Source organism: Rhyacophila brunnea, unplaced genomic scaffold, assembly GCF_057557595.1.
Source record: "Rhyacophila brunnea isolate RB1 unplaced genomic scaffold, BYU_Rbru_1.0 scaffold_2, whole genome shotgun sequence".
Lineage (NCBI taxonomy): Eukaryota > Metazoa > Arthropoda > Insecta > Trichoptera > Rhyacophilidae > Rhyacophila > Rhyacophila brunnea.
In genome coordinates, this window is record NW_028232859.1 from 4,321,283 (window position 1) to 4,343,393 (window position 22,111).

At 31.8% G+C, this 22,111-nt stretch overlaps 1 protein-coding gene across 1 annotated transcript in view; it reads left to right on the plus strand.

The window, feature by feature from the left end:
• LOC147071715 (uncharacterized) overlaps nt 1-22,111 on the plus strand; it is a 303,080-nt gene that overhangs the window by 43,538 nt on the left and 237,431 nt on the right. Inside the window, exon 2 of the mRNA XM_085947048.1 lies at nt 15,315-15,393. Coding sequence (XP_085803174.1) covers nt 15,380-15,393 — 14 coding nt within the window. The 5' untranslated portion in view covers nt 15,315-15,379. The remainder of the gene's footprint in view (nt 1-15,314; nt 15,394-22,111) is intronic.

Here is a 22,111-nt window from a genome sequence, read left to right on the forward strand (position 1 = left end):
GGGAGACGGGCGCTCTACCAACTAGGCAACCGTAGATGTTAATTGTAAACAGACTTATGTGAATTATATAATTATAAAGGGACTATATTAAATTCATGTCAGGTTGTAAGTTATAACACGATCGTGGAACTGTTTTGCGTAAAGCAACGGAATACTACGATAAAAGTCACCTGATGAGAAAATAAATAAGGTACTTTTTAGAAATAATCCAATATTAATAAATTTTTGTAGATATACATTCATAATAATTACAAGATAAAAAGAACTTTTTACATACCACGTTTTTGAATTTTCTGTTTTTGAATCATATAAACTTGACAATTCTATGTATTAATAATTTAGGACAAATAAGGCAATTGTCAACAAATCATTTTTTTGCTATTTTGCAACAAACAAATGTAGAATACTGAAATGTCATTTTTATTTCCATAGTAACGCACGTATATATTAATAATTTAGTTGCTAGGTCCACCCCCTTATCAACCAATAATAGTGGATTGGATTATGGACTTCTTCCGAAATAACTTTTCATACAAAACAGAATTAACTGAAAATGAATTCAATTCTACTTAAAGATGGCTAAAAGTATTAAAAGAATGCATTGGCATAGCTAGTCGGGAAGTTAGTTAAAAATCGATCGCAAGATTTTTACTGGATAAACAACCACTGGACAAACAAGTATACGAGCTAAGAAAAACGTGGTAATATATTATAGAATTAAAAAATGAGTAGGTTCTCTCAAAATTCAAAATTATTAACTGAAAATTAACCAACCAAATCAAATGTTCAGTCTGCACACTAAGGCTATTAATTGGTTTTAGAGTAAGTTATCTTCGTATATTTTTTGATATACTTGTTGATTCTTTTTGTGTGGTTTATTGCAATGTTGGTTATATTCATTAGACGCCATTTCATACATTTTTAGACCAACTCCAAACATGTTTTTTTTTATAAATTTAAATGACTTTATAAACATTTTATTTCACTATTCGTTTTTTTCTAATTATATTTAACTAACGTCCACAAAAATAAATTATCTTATTTGCAATCCTAAACGTGCTTGGCGATGTTTTTTGTAATAAATATGGAAGTAGAATTTATTTTAAACCAATAGGCTCAATTAGGAAGCTAATCAAACGATGAAATAAATATCATTAGCTAATATCCAATGTAGAAATAAGTACTGAAAATACAATATAATACCTACAAACTACTACTTCACCATATTACGCGATCATTCAAGGACAAGGTTGCGCCACTTCTATCAATCGTAGTTAACTATATACAACTATAAGTACCCACTAGACAATATAATAACTCCCATTATTATGTGTTTGATATTCGTATGATGTCTTTCCACAAAGTAATATTAACAGTGAAAAAATAATGCATATATACTTACTTGTTATTAGCTAATACCATTTTGTACAGGAAGGTATAAACGTATGTCATTAGAGGACTACCATCTTATTAAATTCTAGGTATAATATGTTATTCTTTTTTTCTTAAAAGGTCTTTTATTATCTAATCATTATTAAATGCTGTCATTAACATTATTCACCTAAAAATATATCAATTTACTGCTTGATTTATATCCTTGGCCTGAAATTATTATTGGAAACCTTCAAATATTATTAGTTAATCAGTTTAGTGCATTTCTACAAAATTACATTTAAAAAATTTGTACCAAGTTAGGTAAAGTAAATAATATTATTATTAAATATAAAAACCAAGGTAAAAAAAAACAGAATAGTTAAGCAATATATTTAATTAACTTTATGATAATTTTTATTATTTAATTTATTAATAAAATAACAAAAACTAATTCGTTTTTCAAATTTACTATCTATAAATATTTATAATGCATTTTTCATATACGTATAAGTAAGTATGTAATGCATAATTAATATAATCACTTATATTAATATAATACTTGTATGAAGTTTAATGGATTACGGGAAATTTACCGTCGCATACAACTGACCGTAACTTATATTTTCTTATATTAAAACTGAAACCTCGACTGAACGGACATCAGAACTGCCGCCTAATCTGTGTAAATTAATAAATCTCAAAATCTAGCCGTGAAATTCCTTTAAATGGCTGTAAGCTCGAAAATATAAAACCAATACTTCAACGTAGTTTGTAGTGTGTATATTATATGCCTAAAAAGAAACAATTTTTCAGATTTTTTAAACTATCTAAAAAATAATCAACAACGATTAAAACTTGTAATATCTTAAGTATCGTTTATTGGGTAGACGAATAAAGTAGGCTTAACAATGAATAGTTTGGAATACCTAAAATTACGTAAAATATTAACAAAAATACCACATTAATTAATAACAATATTTTTTAATCCCAATTGCAACCCGCTTAACAAGTATTACTTGGAAGTTTACCGTATATCCCTTCCCCACATTACATAGCTCTTTTTCTACCCCTACCATAGAATTCGCAATTATTGTGACATTAGCTAAACATTTTGAATAATTATATTCATTCGTAATAAAACTTACCAAGTGAGCGACACTTTTAATAAAGCATTTTTTTTTTTACAAATTTTGTAAATTGTCATGAAATTATCAAGTAAATTTATTGAAGAGAATATTGACAGTGTTTTAAATGAATATATAAAAGCGTTTTGAATAAACAATATTAGTTTAGCCGTGCGGTCTATTATTTGGGTACGTTTTGTTGACAAATGTTGCCAAAAATAAAATTATAATAATATTTTCAATTATATTTCTGTAATAAAATCTAGTGTAAATAATACGGCATTATAGAATAATCTGGTATTTTATATTATTATACATACATAATAATATGACATCTTTTATGAAAGAAGCGTTTCTTTTCGTTATTTAAAAGTGAAAATTCTGAAATATTTTGAATACTTCTCGCCTCTGAGAGTTGCTATGGCTACTAAAAGTGCTAGACAACATTTTAATATTAATGTGGTTAACAGAAAAATGATACGGCGTAGAGTGTAGACACTCTAGACATTCCGTAGAAATTTAAGGTACGAGGGTGGGTCAATAATTCCTTAGAAAAAAGCATTAAAACAGTTTTTATTTTTGTATTTTTTTTTATTTCTCAACATAATCTCCTTGGAGCTCAATACACTTGGTTAGACGTTTCTCAATTTTTTTTAAACCATCAGAAAAATAAGTTTTCGGAAGGTCATCAAAATAAGCATTTGTCCAATTGATGACTTCTTCATTTGAAAAAAAACGTTGTCCACTTAGCCATTTTTTTAAGTTTGGGAAAAGGAAAAAGTCGCTAAATCTGGCGAATACGGTGGGTGGTTGACCAATTCGAACTTCAATTCTTCAATTTTAGCCATTGATCGTAAACATGTGTGAACACGGGCATTGTCCTGATGAAAGAGAATTTTTTTCCTGTTTAAATGAGGCCGTTTTTCTTCAATTTTGTTTTTTAGCTGGTCCAATAAAGATGCATATTAATCCCCTGTTATTGTTTTTCCTTTTTTCAAATAGTCAACGAAAATAATTCCACGTGCATCCCAAAATACAGTAGCCATAACCTTACCAGCTGATTTTACGGTTTTCGCCTTCTTTGGACATGGTTCGCCTTTCGCAATCCACTGCTTTGACTGTTCTTTCGTCTCGGGAGTATAGTGGTGTATCCATGTTTCATCTACAGTCACAAAGCGACGAAAAAATTCATCCGGATTGCGTTGCATGAGCAACAACAGGGCTTTAGAGGCCACCACCCTATTGCGTTTATTGTCGACTGTGAGCAAACGCGGCACCCATCTTGCAGAAATTTTTTTCATGCCCAATTTGTCATGTAAAATAGAAATGACGCTACCTTTTGAGATCCCTGTAACCTTAATTATCTCACTCAACTTTAATCTTCGGTCACTGAACACCATATCGTGGATTTTATTGATCATTTCTGGTGTAGTCACCTCTACAGGACGTCCTGAGCGTGGTTCATCCTTTGTTGATGTACGACCACGTTTAAATTCATTTAACCAGTTATAAATAGTTGCAAGTGAAGGAGCAGATGTGCCGTGAACTAAATCCAACTCATTTTTTATTTCCTTTGCTGTTAACCCTTTTATATTAAAATGTTTAATAACATCTCTAAACTCAATTTTCTCCATTTTCCATTTTTCCATTTTCCACAAGCAAATTTTTTTTTTAAATGGACGAGAAACACACAACAACCCGACCAATCTGATTGAAACTTCGCAGCATACTGAATCGGTAGTGCTGCTGCATGAAAACAAACCGCTTACAGTACTAGTCGCGCCACCTGTCGGCTTTTCTAAGGACTTATTGACCCACCCTCGTAATATTTATATTTATAAGGCAACATATAATAATATATTGTACAGTGTGGAACATAATAATAACACAATATGAAAAATTTTGATATTAGTGTGGACAATAGCTGTCAAAATTGTGTGTAACATTTACATTGAGTATATAATATTATTTTCTATTTTGTTAAAACAAAAAAAAATCACTGTACGTATAAAAGATTTGTTACAAATAAATTCCTGAACGTTGTATTATGATTGAATTGGTAAAAATATGCTAATTATTAGGCATGCATTTGGTACTTGTAAGTAATACACGTAAATATCATCCCCTTTTGGTAACTGACTTCATCACGATTTTATAATATGATTGTTCATCGTATGAAACAAACATTTTTTTTAAGATTGCGTATTACATGTAAATACTTATCATCTCAGTACTCTCATGCGATACTAACATCAACTTACATTAAAATCAATCATTTAGAATATTTACAAGATATTAGGGTTCTTGTCGGTTTAAGGGAAGCCAGCGGCAAACAAATATTGAAAATAGCCAATATACTGGATTATTTCGAGGGCTTAGTGTCAAACAACACTATCTACAAAAGTGCAACTTTACAGGAGAGCCAAAAATCGTTATTTTAGATTCTTGTAACTCAACAAGGGAAATATTTATTTAAAACCTAATGTTAATATTTTATAATTTATTGTGTATTGTACATTTATCTTGCTTATGGTGATGTTAAAATTTATAGGGATAGTTTTAAAAAAATATGAAAACAAGGGTAACTTATGTAGTTAGCTTTAAACTTTACTGACGATTTAATAAAAAAATAGAAAAGATTTACATAACGTTGTTTGACTATCATGTAGCCGTAAATGTAAAATAACGTTATCTCAAAAAAAAAAAAAAAACACTTTTGTAGATAACGTTGTCTGACTTTAAGCACTCGATTTGTTAGGTTAGGTTAGGTTTTCATTATTGAATTCATGAATTTTGCCAAAATCGGCTATGACAATTAGCGCGGTTCCCTCCTGGCTTCCCGTAAACTGACTTGTACCGATATTTGTACGTATTGATTTTTAACAAATTGAATACTTAGTACTTACCAAAATAATTATTGCCCATAAAATATTTGTTTAAACCAATGTCAAATTTTCTACTTCAAATTAATTAGAAAAAACTTTATAATTTATCAAATAACTGGCACGTGTTTTTAAAATTCGTACGAATAACTGTTCGATAAAATACTGATCAATGAATGTTATGTCTCCTGTTCTCATTTTTTTCTACCATCTGTAATAACAAAACTGGGCGCAATGTTACGTCTTGTGATGACAGTGAAGTCACGGGGATAACCAAAACGAATGACAAATTCCGATATTCGAAAATGTGTTACAGCTGGAAAAAGAATGAGCATATCTTTTTGCACAAGCAACGAGTCATCCACTTTTCAGCTGTCAAAATCAGATCCCAGATTGCTTGACATATTGATTCGCCCTTTCTTGTTTCAAATTGAATTATAAAAAAATCTCAAATCAAATATATTAATCTAATATATAAAAATTAATATTTGTGTGTTTGTTTGTTCGTATTGAATGCGCAGCCATACCGTTCATCCGATTGCGATAAAACTTTGTAAACTTATTGCTTGCACTTGCGCGAAGAGTATAGGCTATACTAATATATAAAAATGAATGTATGTCTGTCTGTATGTCTGTCCCGTATGCGTTCCTATACCATTCATCCGATTGCGATGAAATTTTGGTAAGTGGTTATATGCACACCCATAAAGGTTTCTGAATTAGAAAAATCATCATCTTCTTCTTCTTCTTCTTCTATTCTATATTTTTCTATTCGTATGGTTCCTATACCATTCATCCGATTGCAATGAAATTTTGGTAAGTGGTTGTATGCACACCCATGAAGGTTTCTGAATTAGAAAAATCATCATTTTCTTCTTCTTCTTCATCCTATCTTCTTTTATTCGTATGGTTCCTATACCATTCATCCGATTGCGATGAAACCTTCGTCAGTTGTTGTGTTAACACCCGCAAAGGTTTCTGAAATAGTACAATCATCTTCTTCTTCTTCTTCTTCTTCATTCTATCTTCTTTTATTCGTATGGTCCCTATACCATTCATCCGATTCCAATGAAACCTTCGTCAGTTTTTGTGGTAACACCCGCAATGGTTTTTGAATTAGTACAACCATCTTCTTCTTTTTCTATTCTATATTTTTTTATTCGTATGCGTTCCTATTCCATTCATCCGATTGCAATAAAATTGTCGTCAGTAATTGTGCCAACACCCGCGAAGGTTTCTGAATTAGTACAACCATCTTCTTCTTCTTCTTCATTCTATCTTCTTTTATTCGTATGGTCCCTATACCATTCATCCGATTGCGATGAAACCTTCGTCAGTTGTTGTGGTAACACCCTCAATGGTTTTTGAATAAGTACAACCATCTTCTTCTTCTTCTTCTTCTATTCTATATTTTTCTATTCGTATGGTTCCTATACCATTCATCCGATTGCAATGAAATTTTGGTAAGTGGTTGTATGCACACCCATGAAGGTTTCTGAATTAGAAAAATCATCATTTTTTTCTTCTTCTTCATCCTATCTTCTTTTATTCGTATGGTTCCTATACCATTCATCCGATTGCGATGAAACCTTCGTCAGTTGTTGTGTTAACACCCGCAAAGGTTTCTGAAATAGTACAACCATCTTCTTCTTCTTCTTCTTCTTCATTCTATCTTCTTTTATTCGTATGGTCCCTATACCGTTCATCCGATTGCAATGAAACCTTCGTCAGTTTTTGTGGTAACACCCGCAATGGTTTTTGAATTAGTACAACCATCTTCTTCTTCTTCTTCTTCTTCTATTCTATATTTTTCTATTCGTATGCGTTCTTATTCCATTCATCCGATTGCAATAAAATTGTCGTCAGTAATTGTGCCAACACCCGCGAAGGTTTCTGAATTAGTACAACCATCTTCTTCTTCTTCTTCATTCTATCTTCTTTTATTTGTATGGTCCCTATACCATTCATCCGATTGCGATGAAACCTTCGTCAGTTGTTGTGGTAACACCCCCAATGGTTTTTGAATTAGTACAACTATCTTCTTCTTCTTCTTCTTCTATTCTATATTCTTCTATTCGTATGCGTTTCTATTCCATTCATCCGATTGCAATAAAAATTTCGTCAGTAATTGTGCCAACACCCGCGAAGGTTTCTGAATTAGTACAACCATCTTCTTCTTCTATTCTATCTTCTTCTATTCGTATGTGTTACTATACCATTCATCCGATTGCAATGAAACTTTGGTGAGTTGTCGTGCGCACGCCTGCGAAGGTTTCTGAATTAGTACAACCATCATCTTCTTCTTCTATTCGAATGCGTACCTACACCATTCATCCGATTGCAATGAAACTTTGGTGAGTTGTCGTGCGCATGCCCACGAAGATTTCTGAATTAGAAAATCATCTTCTACTTCTATTCGTATGCGTTCCTATACCATTCATCCGATTGCGATGAAACTTTTGTCAGTTGTTGTGCGCACACCCGCGAAGGTTTCTAAATTATTATTATATAAAATACAAAGTTTGTTGTTTGTTTGTTCCATCCAATTTTGTTTTTTTTTTACTACATATTAATAACATTAATAACGTTTTCATATTTTGGATTCGATTTTAATTTAGTGTTCTTATGTTTGACCTTTACTCCTATTAGAATTATTTTCATATTGCCATATTGTATTACACTGATATTTTAATATTAAAAAAATAATTACCTTTTATTATTTTTCAAATATCTAAGATAAATATAACCACGAAGCGACCCTGTGCGAAGCCGGGTACTTCAGCTAGTAAGTTATAAATAATATACATTCCTGTTATTCATCAGCTGTCAAAGTCAGACTAGTCCTTCACACAAAAACCGGTGGTAATATCGATTTCCAAAAAAATAGTAGCATTGATCTATGCATTACCTTTGTAGAAGGTGTGTTAATGCTTGGGTATTATTTATCATATAACTTATCTATTCAAATCAAACCATTCCCCGTGTGAACACGACAGACGCGTCAGTATGAGCACTCTATAGAAAAATGACAGGCAATGACAGGTCATCCTTAGACAACAATGGGAGGGGCGGAAAAAGTCGGACCAGTCGTTGTGAATTGTGAATGTGAATTTTACACAGACCTACAAACTAATCTGAAGAATGGGATGGGGGAGCCACTGTCGAAAACTACTCAATCAAGACTCGTGACTGAACAAAATCTGACATTCGAATGAAATTTTCAAAATAGCGTCCTATGGTAGTTCGTAGTTCTATTTTTGACCATTCTACAGATCTGTAGGTCTGTACTTGCAACACCAGCTGTTTTTTTAAAACTTAAATGTCGCATTCGAACTGTAAGTACCATACCAACAAAATCACATCGACATATTATTCGATGTGTTGCATGCGAGAGGAGTTTAGATGAGTTATAAGACTAAACGTTATAGTGTGAGATTCACAATAATAATTGCAAGTTTTTCAAAATGTAACCCGTTACACTTACGCGGAATGCAGTGCTTTAACTGCAAAATCTATAATATATTATATCATAAATGTTTTCAATATATACCCACTGGTATGCAAATTAGTTGGCGCGAAATTGTTTTCACAGTTAGGCATGTACTTCCTTGCAAGAGTCGCTCGCCGCTTCTGCATGCTAAACAAGTTTTTTTTATTACTCTATAAAAAATATGTTACCAAACTTCATATTGCAAGATGGCCGATAATGTTGTGTACATGTATTAAATGTTATAAAACAGTTGTTTTTTTAAATGCCCTCGTGCGCATCACTAGGAAACGTTCAAAGTTTCCCGAAATAATTGACGTCTTTTATATTTAGCCTTCGTAGAGCGTGACAATATTGTTCATGTTGCCTTAATAATATACAAAAAGCATTTTGTTAGATCAGTGCAGGAAACACTAAAATAATCTGTTCTATCGCTTAATGATATTTGTCTCTATAAATATTAGTAAATGTGCCGCAGAGGTGGCCATGAGATTTTACAACTTTCTTTTTAGACCAAACTAAACTTAACCTAACCTAACATAACCTAACCTAATATAACCTACCCCAACCTAATATTACCTCATATAATATTAGTTTGTGATAATGGTGCATCTAAATGTATGAACTTTTCAATTTATCAATTAACGATTATTTGATCGAAACGCCGACAGAAAAAGGTATTTATTATAATTATTGTCTATATGGAATAAACTGTTTTCATAAAAAAAAATTTAAAAGCTCATGGCCACCTCTGCGGCACGATTACCTAAATATTCCCCACGATGGCCGAGCGGTATCATGTCGGCTTATTAAGTAGTGGGTATCAGGTTCAAATTCCGGGTTTGGAAAATTTACATGTTATTTGGACCTAATAGGTTGAGCAAGCGGTTAACATTGATTTATCATAACAACTAAAAATCTGCTGATACAACCTCCACTCTGTGGATGCCCATATACCTACTCAGCTTAGTATCTAACATTGTTATTTAGTTTTAGTTAGTTAAATATTATATTATAACACTGCACTAGTTAGACATATTATAACACTGAGATTTTCTTTATACCGATAAACAATAATTGATATAGTTTAACGGTTGAAATTTATTTAAAAAAAAATCCATAATCGGATTTACTTATGTAACCTCACGATGTATGGTCATTTTCTGATACATGACAAACAACTAAGAGTTGGGATTTCCTTATAAGGAGTTGAGTGGTAAATCATAACACAGTATTTTCCACATACAGTCAGTATAATGCCTATGTTTTATATTCTTTAAGCATTGTGACATTAGATAAAACAAAATAAAAACACACAATATATCATTCTGTTATATATATTAAATGTAATTACATAAGGCTATGGATAAGGATAAATGTCTCAAAACAACAAATATGGCATGGTTGAATTTCAAAATATTTTCATTTTTCTACCTTTAGTCATTCGTAACGGTATGGCCAGCCGAGGAATCAAGAGCACTCATGTCGCCTCATCGGGGATGTTTCTTAGTATTTTTTTACAATCAGGCAGCGGGAATGGCGCGAAATTTGCAATTTATAAAAATTACCAGAGGATATTATTTATGTCAAAACATAATAATGTATCGTTTTCAAGCTTTACTGATGCATTATTTTGATGCTGACTTTGTGTAAGGGCTATCCGGAAAATCAGCATTACTGTAAAATAAAATCAGGAAAATTACGGAATAAACGACTCTTATATTTTTTTTATCAGTGTAACTATGGACAAAAATGATTTAAACGAATACGATCTCATGGAGTTTGTAGTGTTTGTACTTTTTATCATAGTGTTTTCAGCACAGTGATTTTGTTATTTCTTTTTATTGCCTTGGCATCTCATGTGTAAAATTGTCAATCAAAATTCAGTATGTAGTACGTCTCCTGTCGTACGAGCAACATATTGAATATTAAGTAATTTCTTATATTGCGTAGCCTAAAAAACCTCATTTTGCTTTCGAATCTCCTGTCCTATTTTTTTCGTACACAACAAACCTGTAATATAATATAATATTTATCACTGCGAAAAATGTATCTAAAGTAAGTATATATCTTTGAAAAAAACAGGTTTGATTATATACTATACTTATACTATAACTATCATTTCTTTAGACTTTTTTGAAATACATGTATTGTTCTATGCATTCGTCTACGTAGTGTTTATTACTAACAGAAAATAAATAGCGATAAAACTCAATATATAAAGAAAATTAATAGCACTCTTTCGTCACATATTTTTTTTAAATCTATTTTGTAATAACGCTTACCATTGATCATACACAAAAGTCAAAAGAATTTACCTACCCTACCTACATATTATATTACTATACCATGCATATCTTATTTGTTGAATTTGACCTTTTTCCTATGTTATCTATTATCGAAGATCGATTCGTTTCAGGCCAAGATTTTCTTTATCTTTTGCTACCCAGAACAGTTTTGTGGATAGACAGTCGTACAGATTAGGGATTGCAATACCGGTATTTCAAAACCGGTATCTCAGTATTTTTCTATACCGAAATACCGGTTTTAAAAATCAGACAATACCGATATATTCGGTATTGAAAGTGGAAACAAAATGTATTAACTAACATAAAATGTTTAACAAGACTACGTTTTTGTCGGATTACGCGATGTCTAGTTTACTTCCATTGCTATTCGACGCGTAAGTGTAAAAAGTGCAATAAACTAATAAACCATTAGGTAGAATTATCTGTGGGGTACATACACATCTAAAATCATTTCATAATATAAATTTATTGAAAGGTCATTCGAAGAAGAATTTGCCAATCATTCAACTACTAAGTGTTAATTATTGTAAACTTTAACATCTCTACCATGTCTTACCTTTACCTATTTTTAAAGGTTTACATATTATAATATGTACCTACGTATTTAGATATTTTTTCTATGATATATTAATATTTTCAGGAGATTTTTATTTATATATTATATTTAATATTTTTTTAGTTCTATTTAGTTTTATTCTGCTACGTTTTCCGTTGATATTTGCTTGGATATAATAATGACTTGGAGAATGCTATAAACTATAGTTTAATTGATTAATTTGTACTCAACAACAATACATTACTTCATGGTCACTACCCACTCGTTTAAGACAGCCCTCAAAATGAAATATTTTACGAACCGGAGCGCTCGATAATTTTCCAAAAATAGTAACATGTTTTTATAATTTTATGTATATATTTTTTATAAAATGGCCTGTCTAGCTTAGACTGTTAACTTAATTTTTCTACTAGACGGAGTTATAATCACGTGGATTTCATGGACTGGAACTGTGCTCCATCCTATTTTTAAGCATGGTTTGGGAAGGTCGACTATTTGTCACCATTAGGGAATCCAAACCCGAGCCAAAATCCTGATCCGGAATCCCGAACGGAATCCAAAATCGTAATCCCGAACGATTTGATGATCCCGAGATTGGCATTTTTTTCAATAGTTAATATAAAGTTTTTATATATTCAAATAACGTTGATAAAATCGGTCAAAAATAAATCTAGTATACTTTATACAATTTAAGACATTTATTGTTAATATTGTGTACGTTCAATCTTGGAATTACATAGGTTTAATGGAGTAAATAATATTGTAATATAAATAATAATATGAAAGTAAAACAGTTTTATTTATGTATGAAAAGATGACAAATACAAATAAATACAAGTTCAATTAAAATAAAAAAATGAAAAATGCGTTAAAAACCTAGTGGAATCAATTCGTTAAAAGTTAGAAGCATTGTTTTTTCCAATCTTTCTTATTTTTATTAATTTATGTGAAAAAATAAAATGAATTGGCAACACATGGGTAATAAATCAAACTTCATTCAAACTCAGTATATTTCTAATGTATTTGTATGTTATTAAAAGTATTTTTCCTGTTATATTTTCGTTTTTATTTTATTTTCCATAAAAATTGATAAAAAAACTCAATCCCGAAAGTTTCGGGATTATGTTTACCAATCCCGGGATTCATAGGTATCGAAAATAGTTCGGGATCCCGAGATTGGAATCCCTAGTCACCATGTCAGAATGAGGATACGCCTATACAGCTACACCTCGATGACTTCAACTCTCTGTAATATTCCTTGGTTTAGCGTCCATATTTTAGAAGAATATTGGGAGGCTATTACAGAAAACCATACCTACTTGAGATCTCGATTGCTAAGGTAGCGTTTTATTTCGATAATAGATCTCATAGCTACCTTAATTTTTATTTCTTATTATTATGGGTTCCTTTTTTTACTCATATGCTTAAAATTTTACCAAAATGCTTTAATTTTCATCTGTTATATTTTTTTTTATTTCAACACTACAGTTTAGCTAATGACAATGATATTTGGAGATTAATAAATCACTCTCGTTGCTCATTGCCGTATTATGATAGATAATTTAAACAAATAAATAAATAAAAAATAGTACATATAACGTGACCTTTGAAGCGTGATAGACGTGTAAATATGCGAAGGAAGTTTATGCATATTTTTGCACGGCCGCGAACACAATAATTCCGCATACGATTTTTGTCTACACCGATTCCCGTTACAAAAACGTGTTATGTCGGTTGGTTATGTTATGCAGCTCATTTTATGCGACAACTGTTACTTTGCCCGACTCTTTGAATACGTTATAATCTCGCATTTATGCACTTATGTTGATTCAAGATGTAACAGGGTGGAATTAGAATGAATTTAGTTAATAATACGAGTTATCACCGCTTAAGGCTAAACTTCAGCTGGGGCACGATCTAAAACGATCGTGATTTCGCGATGCGAAGATTGTACAAAAATTCAAAATGTGTCCATTTAATGTTATGTTTATTGTTTTATTAGTAATAATAATAATATATTCATTGACATGTTTTCTTTTTCAAGTAAATAGGTAACGTTTTTTAGTCATCTTTACACGATTTAAGAATTAATTCCCCCAACGCCATCACAAAATAAATTGACGTGTTCACAGCTCGACTATCGCTCTTCGATTGGCAGCGAGTCCGAAATTTCGTCGCACCTATAGTTGAAAATTATTTGCCGTTTCACTGAAGTATGCTCTTAAGCAATATGGAATTTACATTACATAATATTATATTATGACTCAAAATGAGTACCCTTTTCAATTTTCAATCGGTTAATCTAACGAGAGTTTCAAAAATGGTGGTCTGTAATAATTATAATATATAATTTAAATTTCCAACAAATATTTCCCAGAAATAAATCCCTGGCGCACAAGCACCGTTTGAAACCGATTCGAGCGAGTATTAATGCTTTTGGACCGATAATTTCTTTTGATACCATATTGATACCAGGTATTGATACTTTCGATATGACATCCCTTGTCGGAAGGACCAGTGGAGGAATTTGAAAACATCTCGGATGACGTACCTACTTGTTAATTAATTCGCATGAGTCTTATACCCCGTTTACTCGTGAATGGATTTACTGCTGACAGTACGTATTTTCGCGGCCATAACATTTGAAAAATTGCATGCATGATTCAAAAAAGTTCAGAAACTTCTGAATTTTCACGGAACAGTTGGACCGTGCAATATCTGCGCCTGCGCAATAGAATGATATTAACGAACCTGGCGGTAAAAAAACGAACTACACCGCGCAGACTCATTTTGAGGTTAACCGATTTTTACGACCTGTCAAAAAGTATCTACCGAATAATGATAACATCGCTTACTCTTGAAGAATGAGATTGGTTTTTACGTGTAATCAGTAAAGTTATTTAATTAATTTAATTTGATTAAATTAGACACTATTGATGCAAGTAAATCCATGCACGTGTACAGGTGCTATTAATTTATAAAAGCACTTACCCCGACAGTGAAATTTCCGAGTTCAAATAGTATTCGGTTCAACTTTTTTTCTATGATTTTTATGTAAGTATTTATGTTTCCTGGGGTTTTCAAAATTGTGCATTTTCATTACCTAACAACAATCTTATCTTATGTATTTTCAATATTAAATTTAAATAATTAGTAAGTAATTATACAAAAAACATTAAACTTGAATTAAGAATTATTATATTATCCATCTGATGGATTTCAATTATTAATTAATATTTCTTAGTATAGTATTCATGTCATAATAATGATAATAAATTGATATATATATTTTATATATAATAATAAATATATTATGATAATATTATAACATATTTTTGGAAAAATCACACACACACACATTTACTATAAATACATGATGTGTATACTATCGGATTACTATCGTAACACATTATTAATAATACAAAGTCCAGTCATAAAAGTTGAATACAATATATTGCCATCCGAATGATATTGCCTACTCAATTCTATATTGATAATTTTTTGCGAGAAAAGGTTTTATATCCAGTAAATTGTATGAAAGGATACCTGTTTATTAATATTTTATTTCATTTTTCCTTTCAGGTGACATCTGTTCGTGAAATAAGACATCTAATTAGTTATCGACGAGATTACCACCCGGCATCAATATGGATTCAGAAAGGTACGCAAAGATTCTGTAATTATTTTTAGTATTTGAACTTATAAAAGTCTTGTTAGATTATTGAAGTGTGATTAATTAAATTATTACCTGTTCACTTATTTCTTTGAGTAAGTTGAAGTTGGAGTTTTAACGTGTAAAACGAAACGACCTTTTACCTAGTAGGTATACTTAAGTATTTTAACAGATTAAAGACTCTACTTGAAGCAGGTCAAAGAAATCAGTAAAGTTATCTATAATTCGATTAAGCACAATCCATACTGTACCTGTAATCTTTAAAAGAAAAACTACTTAGGTACCTAAGTCTTTTAATTTAGATTGTACGTAATCATTGCCGACTGAAGAGGAAAGCCGATACATTTAAAGACTGGTCGTACCTTTCCGCCCCTCCCGTTCTCTACGGATGACCTGTCAATGCCTGTCATTATTAATAAATTAGTATGGAAGTGGACCACTCGTTGCTTGTGCAAAAAGGTATGATCAGGCTTTATTAATCTAAAGATGGCGGTGACGTAACCCATCTTGCTGGAGTGAAATGTGATAAGAGAGAGAAATTCTTTCTTGATAGCTTTACTTTACATTCTTTACAATATGATTTTTGATGGGTAAAGACTGACACACGACACTCCAGTGCATTGACGCAGCTCTCACTCGATTCCAAATGCATCCAATTAGAATTTCTAATTGGATTTTTTTATGCAGTAGCACTGTCTGAAAAATATGCAAGTCTTGTCTTTATAAACTCCATGGAGACATAATATTATGAAAAGTCAATATTATTCTTTTATTTCTTCGAGCACGGAGACATTTTTTTATTTAACCATTCACGGAGTTATCATCATATGTCACAACTTCACCTTATATCGTAATATCTGATTTTCTATGCATAATTATTGAGCATACGCCTATATATTGAATACTATTAATAATAATGAGTAATTAAGTTTGTACAATCATAGTTGTCGTGTTATCTTCCACTAATTGTGTTATCTGTTAATTATCTACATTTTTAGACTTATATCTAAGTTGTATTTGTATAAGATTAAAAAATTTCAATTTATTTGCGGTTGGCAGCATAATTTTCTATAAATTCTACATTCAAGTTAAATAATCACTTATGCCATTCAATAAATTATTATTGAAATCAGATATAGACTCTGACTGACTGGGTATACCGTATACATATTACATAAATGATATACAAATATAGTCAGATGGAATATATTACAATATTTCTGTTCTCAGTTGTTCCTTTGCGTCTGAAAATTTCCACTTGAAATGTGCATTTTTTTCAAAAATTTTCGCTCCTGATGGTGCTCTGAATCTCTCAGGATAGCTAGGGTAGAGTGAACGCTGCTCCCAGTAAGCTCCTCCATTAGCTTGATTCAGTCCGATGACGCTCTTATTTTTCTTCACGTTCCCTGAAGGTTACTCAAAACCACAGGTATAATATCTGGTCCAAACATAATATCTGGTCCACGACAAACAAGATTTTCAAAAAAATCTAAATAACAAGTTTTAACCACGTTGACAGCAGTTACTGTATGTTGATTATCCCAATGATTAATCGGTTCGTTCTATGCTCTCAGACCAAAAAAATATTTCGCACAAAAACTATACCTATTATATTTCAGCAACACGTACTCAACAGTGTTTTCCCTAAACGCATCCGTCAAACTAATTTTTATCAGTTTCACTTCCTAAATCCACTCATTCCTCTTTTTGTTCTTTCGCGTTTTGCCCAGCATGCACCTCTCCATACCACGTTGTGCTACTCTAAGTTTCTGGATCTCTCTTTTACTTGGGGTCCATGTTTCACACGCATATGTGATCATAGGAAGCACACACTGGTTGAACACTTTGCGCTTTAGGCACAGTGGAAGGTCACTTTTGAAGACATTATTCAGGCGGCCAAAAGCACTCCAGCCACAAAAAGAGGAATGAGTGGATAAGGAAGCAGACAAGGGTTTACGATGTAATAGAGTTTATTAAAAGCCTTAAATGGAGATGGGCTGGACACATAGCTCAAAGAAGAGACAATTGTTGGACAACTCTAGTCATCCAGTGGTATCCAAGAAGTACAAAACGTCCGCTAGGTAAACCTAGGGGCCGCTGGATCGATAAAATAATAAAGTTCTACGGAAGTATGTGGCAACGCAATGCACAGGACCAAGAGAAGTAGAAGCAGCTTGAAGAGGCCTTCATCCAGGCTGATGATGATGATGATGACTTCCTAAAACCGAACTTCTTCATTAATATCTCCTATCTTACTCTAATCTAATGCATATTTTGGAGATTATACACATGCCGTATACTTTCTCACTCACACTAGATATTTTTTGCCCATGCTTCGTGTATTCAATTAATAATGTATCAGCTATTGTATTATAGTTTTTCTCGAATTAATAAGAGATATTTGTAATTTAATGTATGTAGTTAAATAAAAAAGAATAAAAAATAATTTCAGAGTTTGGTAGATTCATATTATTATTTGTAATTTAATGAAAAAGAATACAGTAAACAAAAGAAAACTTTTACTACCTACTTTCCGAATGAAAACGTTTGTGTTTTCTTTTTTGCATCGTTATAAATTATAACTTATATAATAATATAATAAATTGATAACCTATTAAAAAAATTACAAAAGCGATATTTTTCTATATAACAATAAAACATATCGTCTAAAATAATTGAGTTACGTTTCCAACGGCGTCTACTTGTGATTTACCGCCAGTGATTGGAAATGATGGTGACTTACGTCCAAACGTAATTTTGACATAATCGTTCCGATCGACTTGCGGCATCTGTGAAAAATAAATTGGAAACTTTTCTGGAACATTTAATTAAATTGATTTATTTCTTTCGTTCATGTTTTTGCTTCGGCGATTTTAAACGGCTAGTTGTGTATATTGCCCTCCTCCGCCTCTCTGCAAATTGGGAAATGTATACAGCCATTGCCGACTCAAGTAGAACACAACACTCAAGCACAACGACTGGTCTTACCTTTTCCTCCCATCCCGTTGTTGTCTATGGATGAACTGTCATTACCTGTCAATTGTTCTATAGAGTGCTCATACTGAAGCGTCTGTCGTGTTCACACAGGGAATGGTTTGATTTGGATAGATGAGTTACATGATAAATAATACACTAGCATTAACATACATTCTACAATAATCTAATGCATAGATAGATAAATGCTAAATATTTTTTGGAAATCGATATTACCACCGGTTTTTGTGTGAAGGACTAGTCAGAATTTGACAGCTGATGAATACCAGGAATGTATAAGTAGTATTTATAAATAACACTGATAGTGAATATATTTGATTTGAGATTTTTTTATAATTCAATTTGAAACGAGAAAGGGCGAATCAATCAAGCAATCTTGGATCTGATTTTGACAGATGAACAATGGACCACTCGTTGATTGTTCAAAAAGATATGCTCAGGCTTTATTAATATAAAGATGGCGCTGAAACAGCGCTTTTGTTGATCGGTTTGTTTTCATCTTATGGGGCAATAAATTTATCGGGGTGGATTTTTATAGTGTAATGTAAAATGTACAGACGTAATTCAAAAGCTGAAAATACTACAATTTGTCAGACACTCTAAATTTTCAAACAGTGTTGTTAATTCTTACATACTCGTATTCTACATAGATTGTATTCCACGCATTTTTATCGTGCCTCTTCATTTACACTTAGGGTGTTTTATATTGTTTAAAAATCCTAACAAAATAAATGAATATACCTATACATACGTATGATACACCATTCCATGCAATATCAGAACATAAAATGGGTACTTTTACCAGAAAAAGATATTGACACATGAAAAAAATGTAAATAATTACAAGATAAAAAGAACTTTTTATATACAACGTTTTTAAATTTTCTGTTGAATCATATAAACTTGACTAGCTTAAACGATCAAAAAAAATGTATTTGATAGACATAATACTGAAATGCCATTTTGACACTCATATTGATTTCCATAGTAACGCACTTATATATTAATATTTCATTTTTAGGACCCTAGCAACCAATAATAGTGGATTGGATTACGGATTTCTTCCGAAATAACTTTTCATACAAAACAGAATTAACTGAACATGAAATTAATTCTACTTAAAAATGGCTAAAAGTATTAAAAATGCATTGGCGTCGTGTCCTGATATATTCTAAAAGTTTCAAATGTCTAGCTAGTCGGGAAGTTAGTTAAAAATCGATTGCAAGATTTGTACCGGACAAATAAGAATACGACCTAATAAACACGTTGTAAAATCACCCGTGTTGCAATGTTGTAGAGTCTAGTTTTAACTACATTGTTTTTTAACCATGTTTATAAGAATAGTATATGGGCCTCCAAGAGTGTTATCAACCGTAATATGATTATAATACAATACCATAATAATTTTAATTCCGTGAAAAATATAAAATACTATAATTTTACGCCAAATATGTTAAAAATACTTTCATTTTTAAGGATCCTAGATGAAAAATGTTCCCGTACTTTAGTTTTTTTTTAAAATACGATAATTTTTATAACTGAGCATATAAAAGATGGCAACACTCCACTCTACAGAACAGATTTTTTTCTTTTACGAGAAATGGATGTTCAACTTAAAAGATCCATACTGTGACTCCAAACACACATTGATATGTGTATTTTGCCTAGTCCAGACTTCGAACACGGGACCCACGACATTATAAGCTGACGTATTATCCATGAGAATATTTAAGTACATCATTTAGCATTAGGGTAGACAATTGCGTTAGTAAAATAGAAACCATATTGACGTATACAAATTAACGCACTTTGGTTCTTATAAAATACATTTTTCCATCTCGTTTCTGTTTTTATTTATTATAAAATAAAATATTCTTATGTAATGTTTTAGTGTAGACTAGAAGTGTCATTTTATTTTTTACACACTTCGTCGTATGACCTTTATAATGTGCTGCCCCCGCGACGCATGACCTGCCTTACCCCACGGGACGTCACTGATACCTTGATTTAAAACACATAAACCGATACTAAGTCAAAATGAACGCAATTTGATGTATTACTTAACTATGTATCTATAATATAAAGATTGTTTCATTGCAAAATATTATGAATTATTTGTTGAATAAAAAAATAGTTAATAATATTAAGTAAGTATTTGCTTGTAATGTAATGTAATGAGCGCTGTTGCTTAAGCTTCAAGGACCAGAAGGCTTTGACGGATTTATCGACAGTATTATTATAATAATAAAGGTTTCTTTATATCTCCTGAATTCACGACACTCTTCCTTTTCTTCGAATTTTCTCGGAAAATGGCAGCCGATTGTGCGTGGCAGGTAGGGGCTCCTTCGTGACGTCACAACGATAATCTCCTTATTGTACCTGAGAAAGATGTCAGGCTGTGACTGATGTCCTTGCGCGGAAAGGTTTCCAAACCAAAAAAATATAATAATATAGTAACGGAAAATCTCTGGTATAGAGAAAATCCACGCCGCCTTAATGATTTTCACTACAATAGGATGCGAGGACAAGGGTAGTTTGGGAGGTTGTAACCAATATTAAGATTTTTGTGAAAATGCAAGTCATCTTTTCTTTTTAACATAATGATGCTACATGACTCTTAAAAGTCTTATATTAGCGGTGAAATCATTACAAAACAATTGAGCTATTCTAACATATTACTTAACTCCAAAATCAATAAAACGGTTACATGTAAATTGTACGTAAACAGTTCACCGCAGGACACTTAATCACTGAAACATGAGTTCGTATAACATTTTATCAAATGACGAGTTCTTCATTGAACATTTCACCGTGGAATACAATGCGGCGATAGTTTGCAAATAGTACAGTTCCAATTAGATTAACCCTAACCTAACCTAAGCTAGTAAAGACATCTCATAAAATTTGCCATATATTGTAGCATACGTACAAATATACTCCACGGTGAAATGTTCAACGAAGAACTCGTCATTTGATTAAATGTTACACGAACTCATTTTTCACGATTACATTTGCACGAATAAGTGTCCTGCGGTGAACTGTTTACGTAGAAATTTCCGGATACGAAAAAAAACAGTAATACGTATGATAATATGTCATATGATTAGTTAATTATTCCGGGAAGTTAAATTTCAGGAGTGGTATTATTAACACGATTGATAATGACCGTTTTAACAACGAGCTGTCAAATGTCGTTGAGTAACACAGTTTACACGCCTTGCAAAATGCATCCGATTATAATAACATAAGACGCATTGCAGCGTGTTAACAATTTTTGAAAATAACCCCCATATTTATTGATATCCGTGTTATTTTGGAGCAATAAAAATAACGTGTTACCGTGTCAACTATTTAGAATAGCGTCGCTGGAACCTACAGGAGAAGTCAGTGCTATACGCATTGAAGTACGACAGACTTTGGTCATAGAATGCGATATTCCGTAAGGCGTCCGTCATCGTGACTGAATCTCCCCCACCCTGCAGCGGTGCTACAAAACATTCGTATAAGTATAGAAAATAGTCAAATATATTTTGTATCCCTAAAAGCAAAAGCCACTACACGCCAACACTGTTGATATACCTACTTGAAAATCTGAAATGAATAAAAAAAAATTGGTGTGTGTACTTATGTATGCGCGTTAGAAGTTATACTTCTTTGGCGTAACAAAACGAAAACAAAACTTGTGATAACCTAGATTCTTCGACTAGCTCTT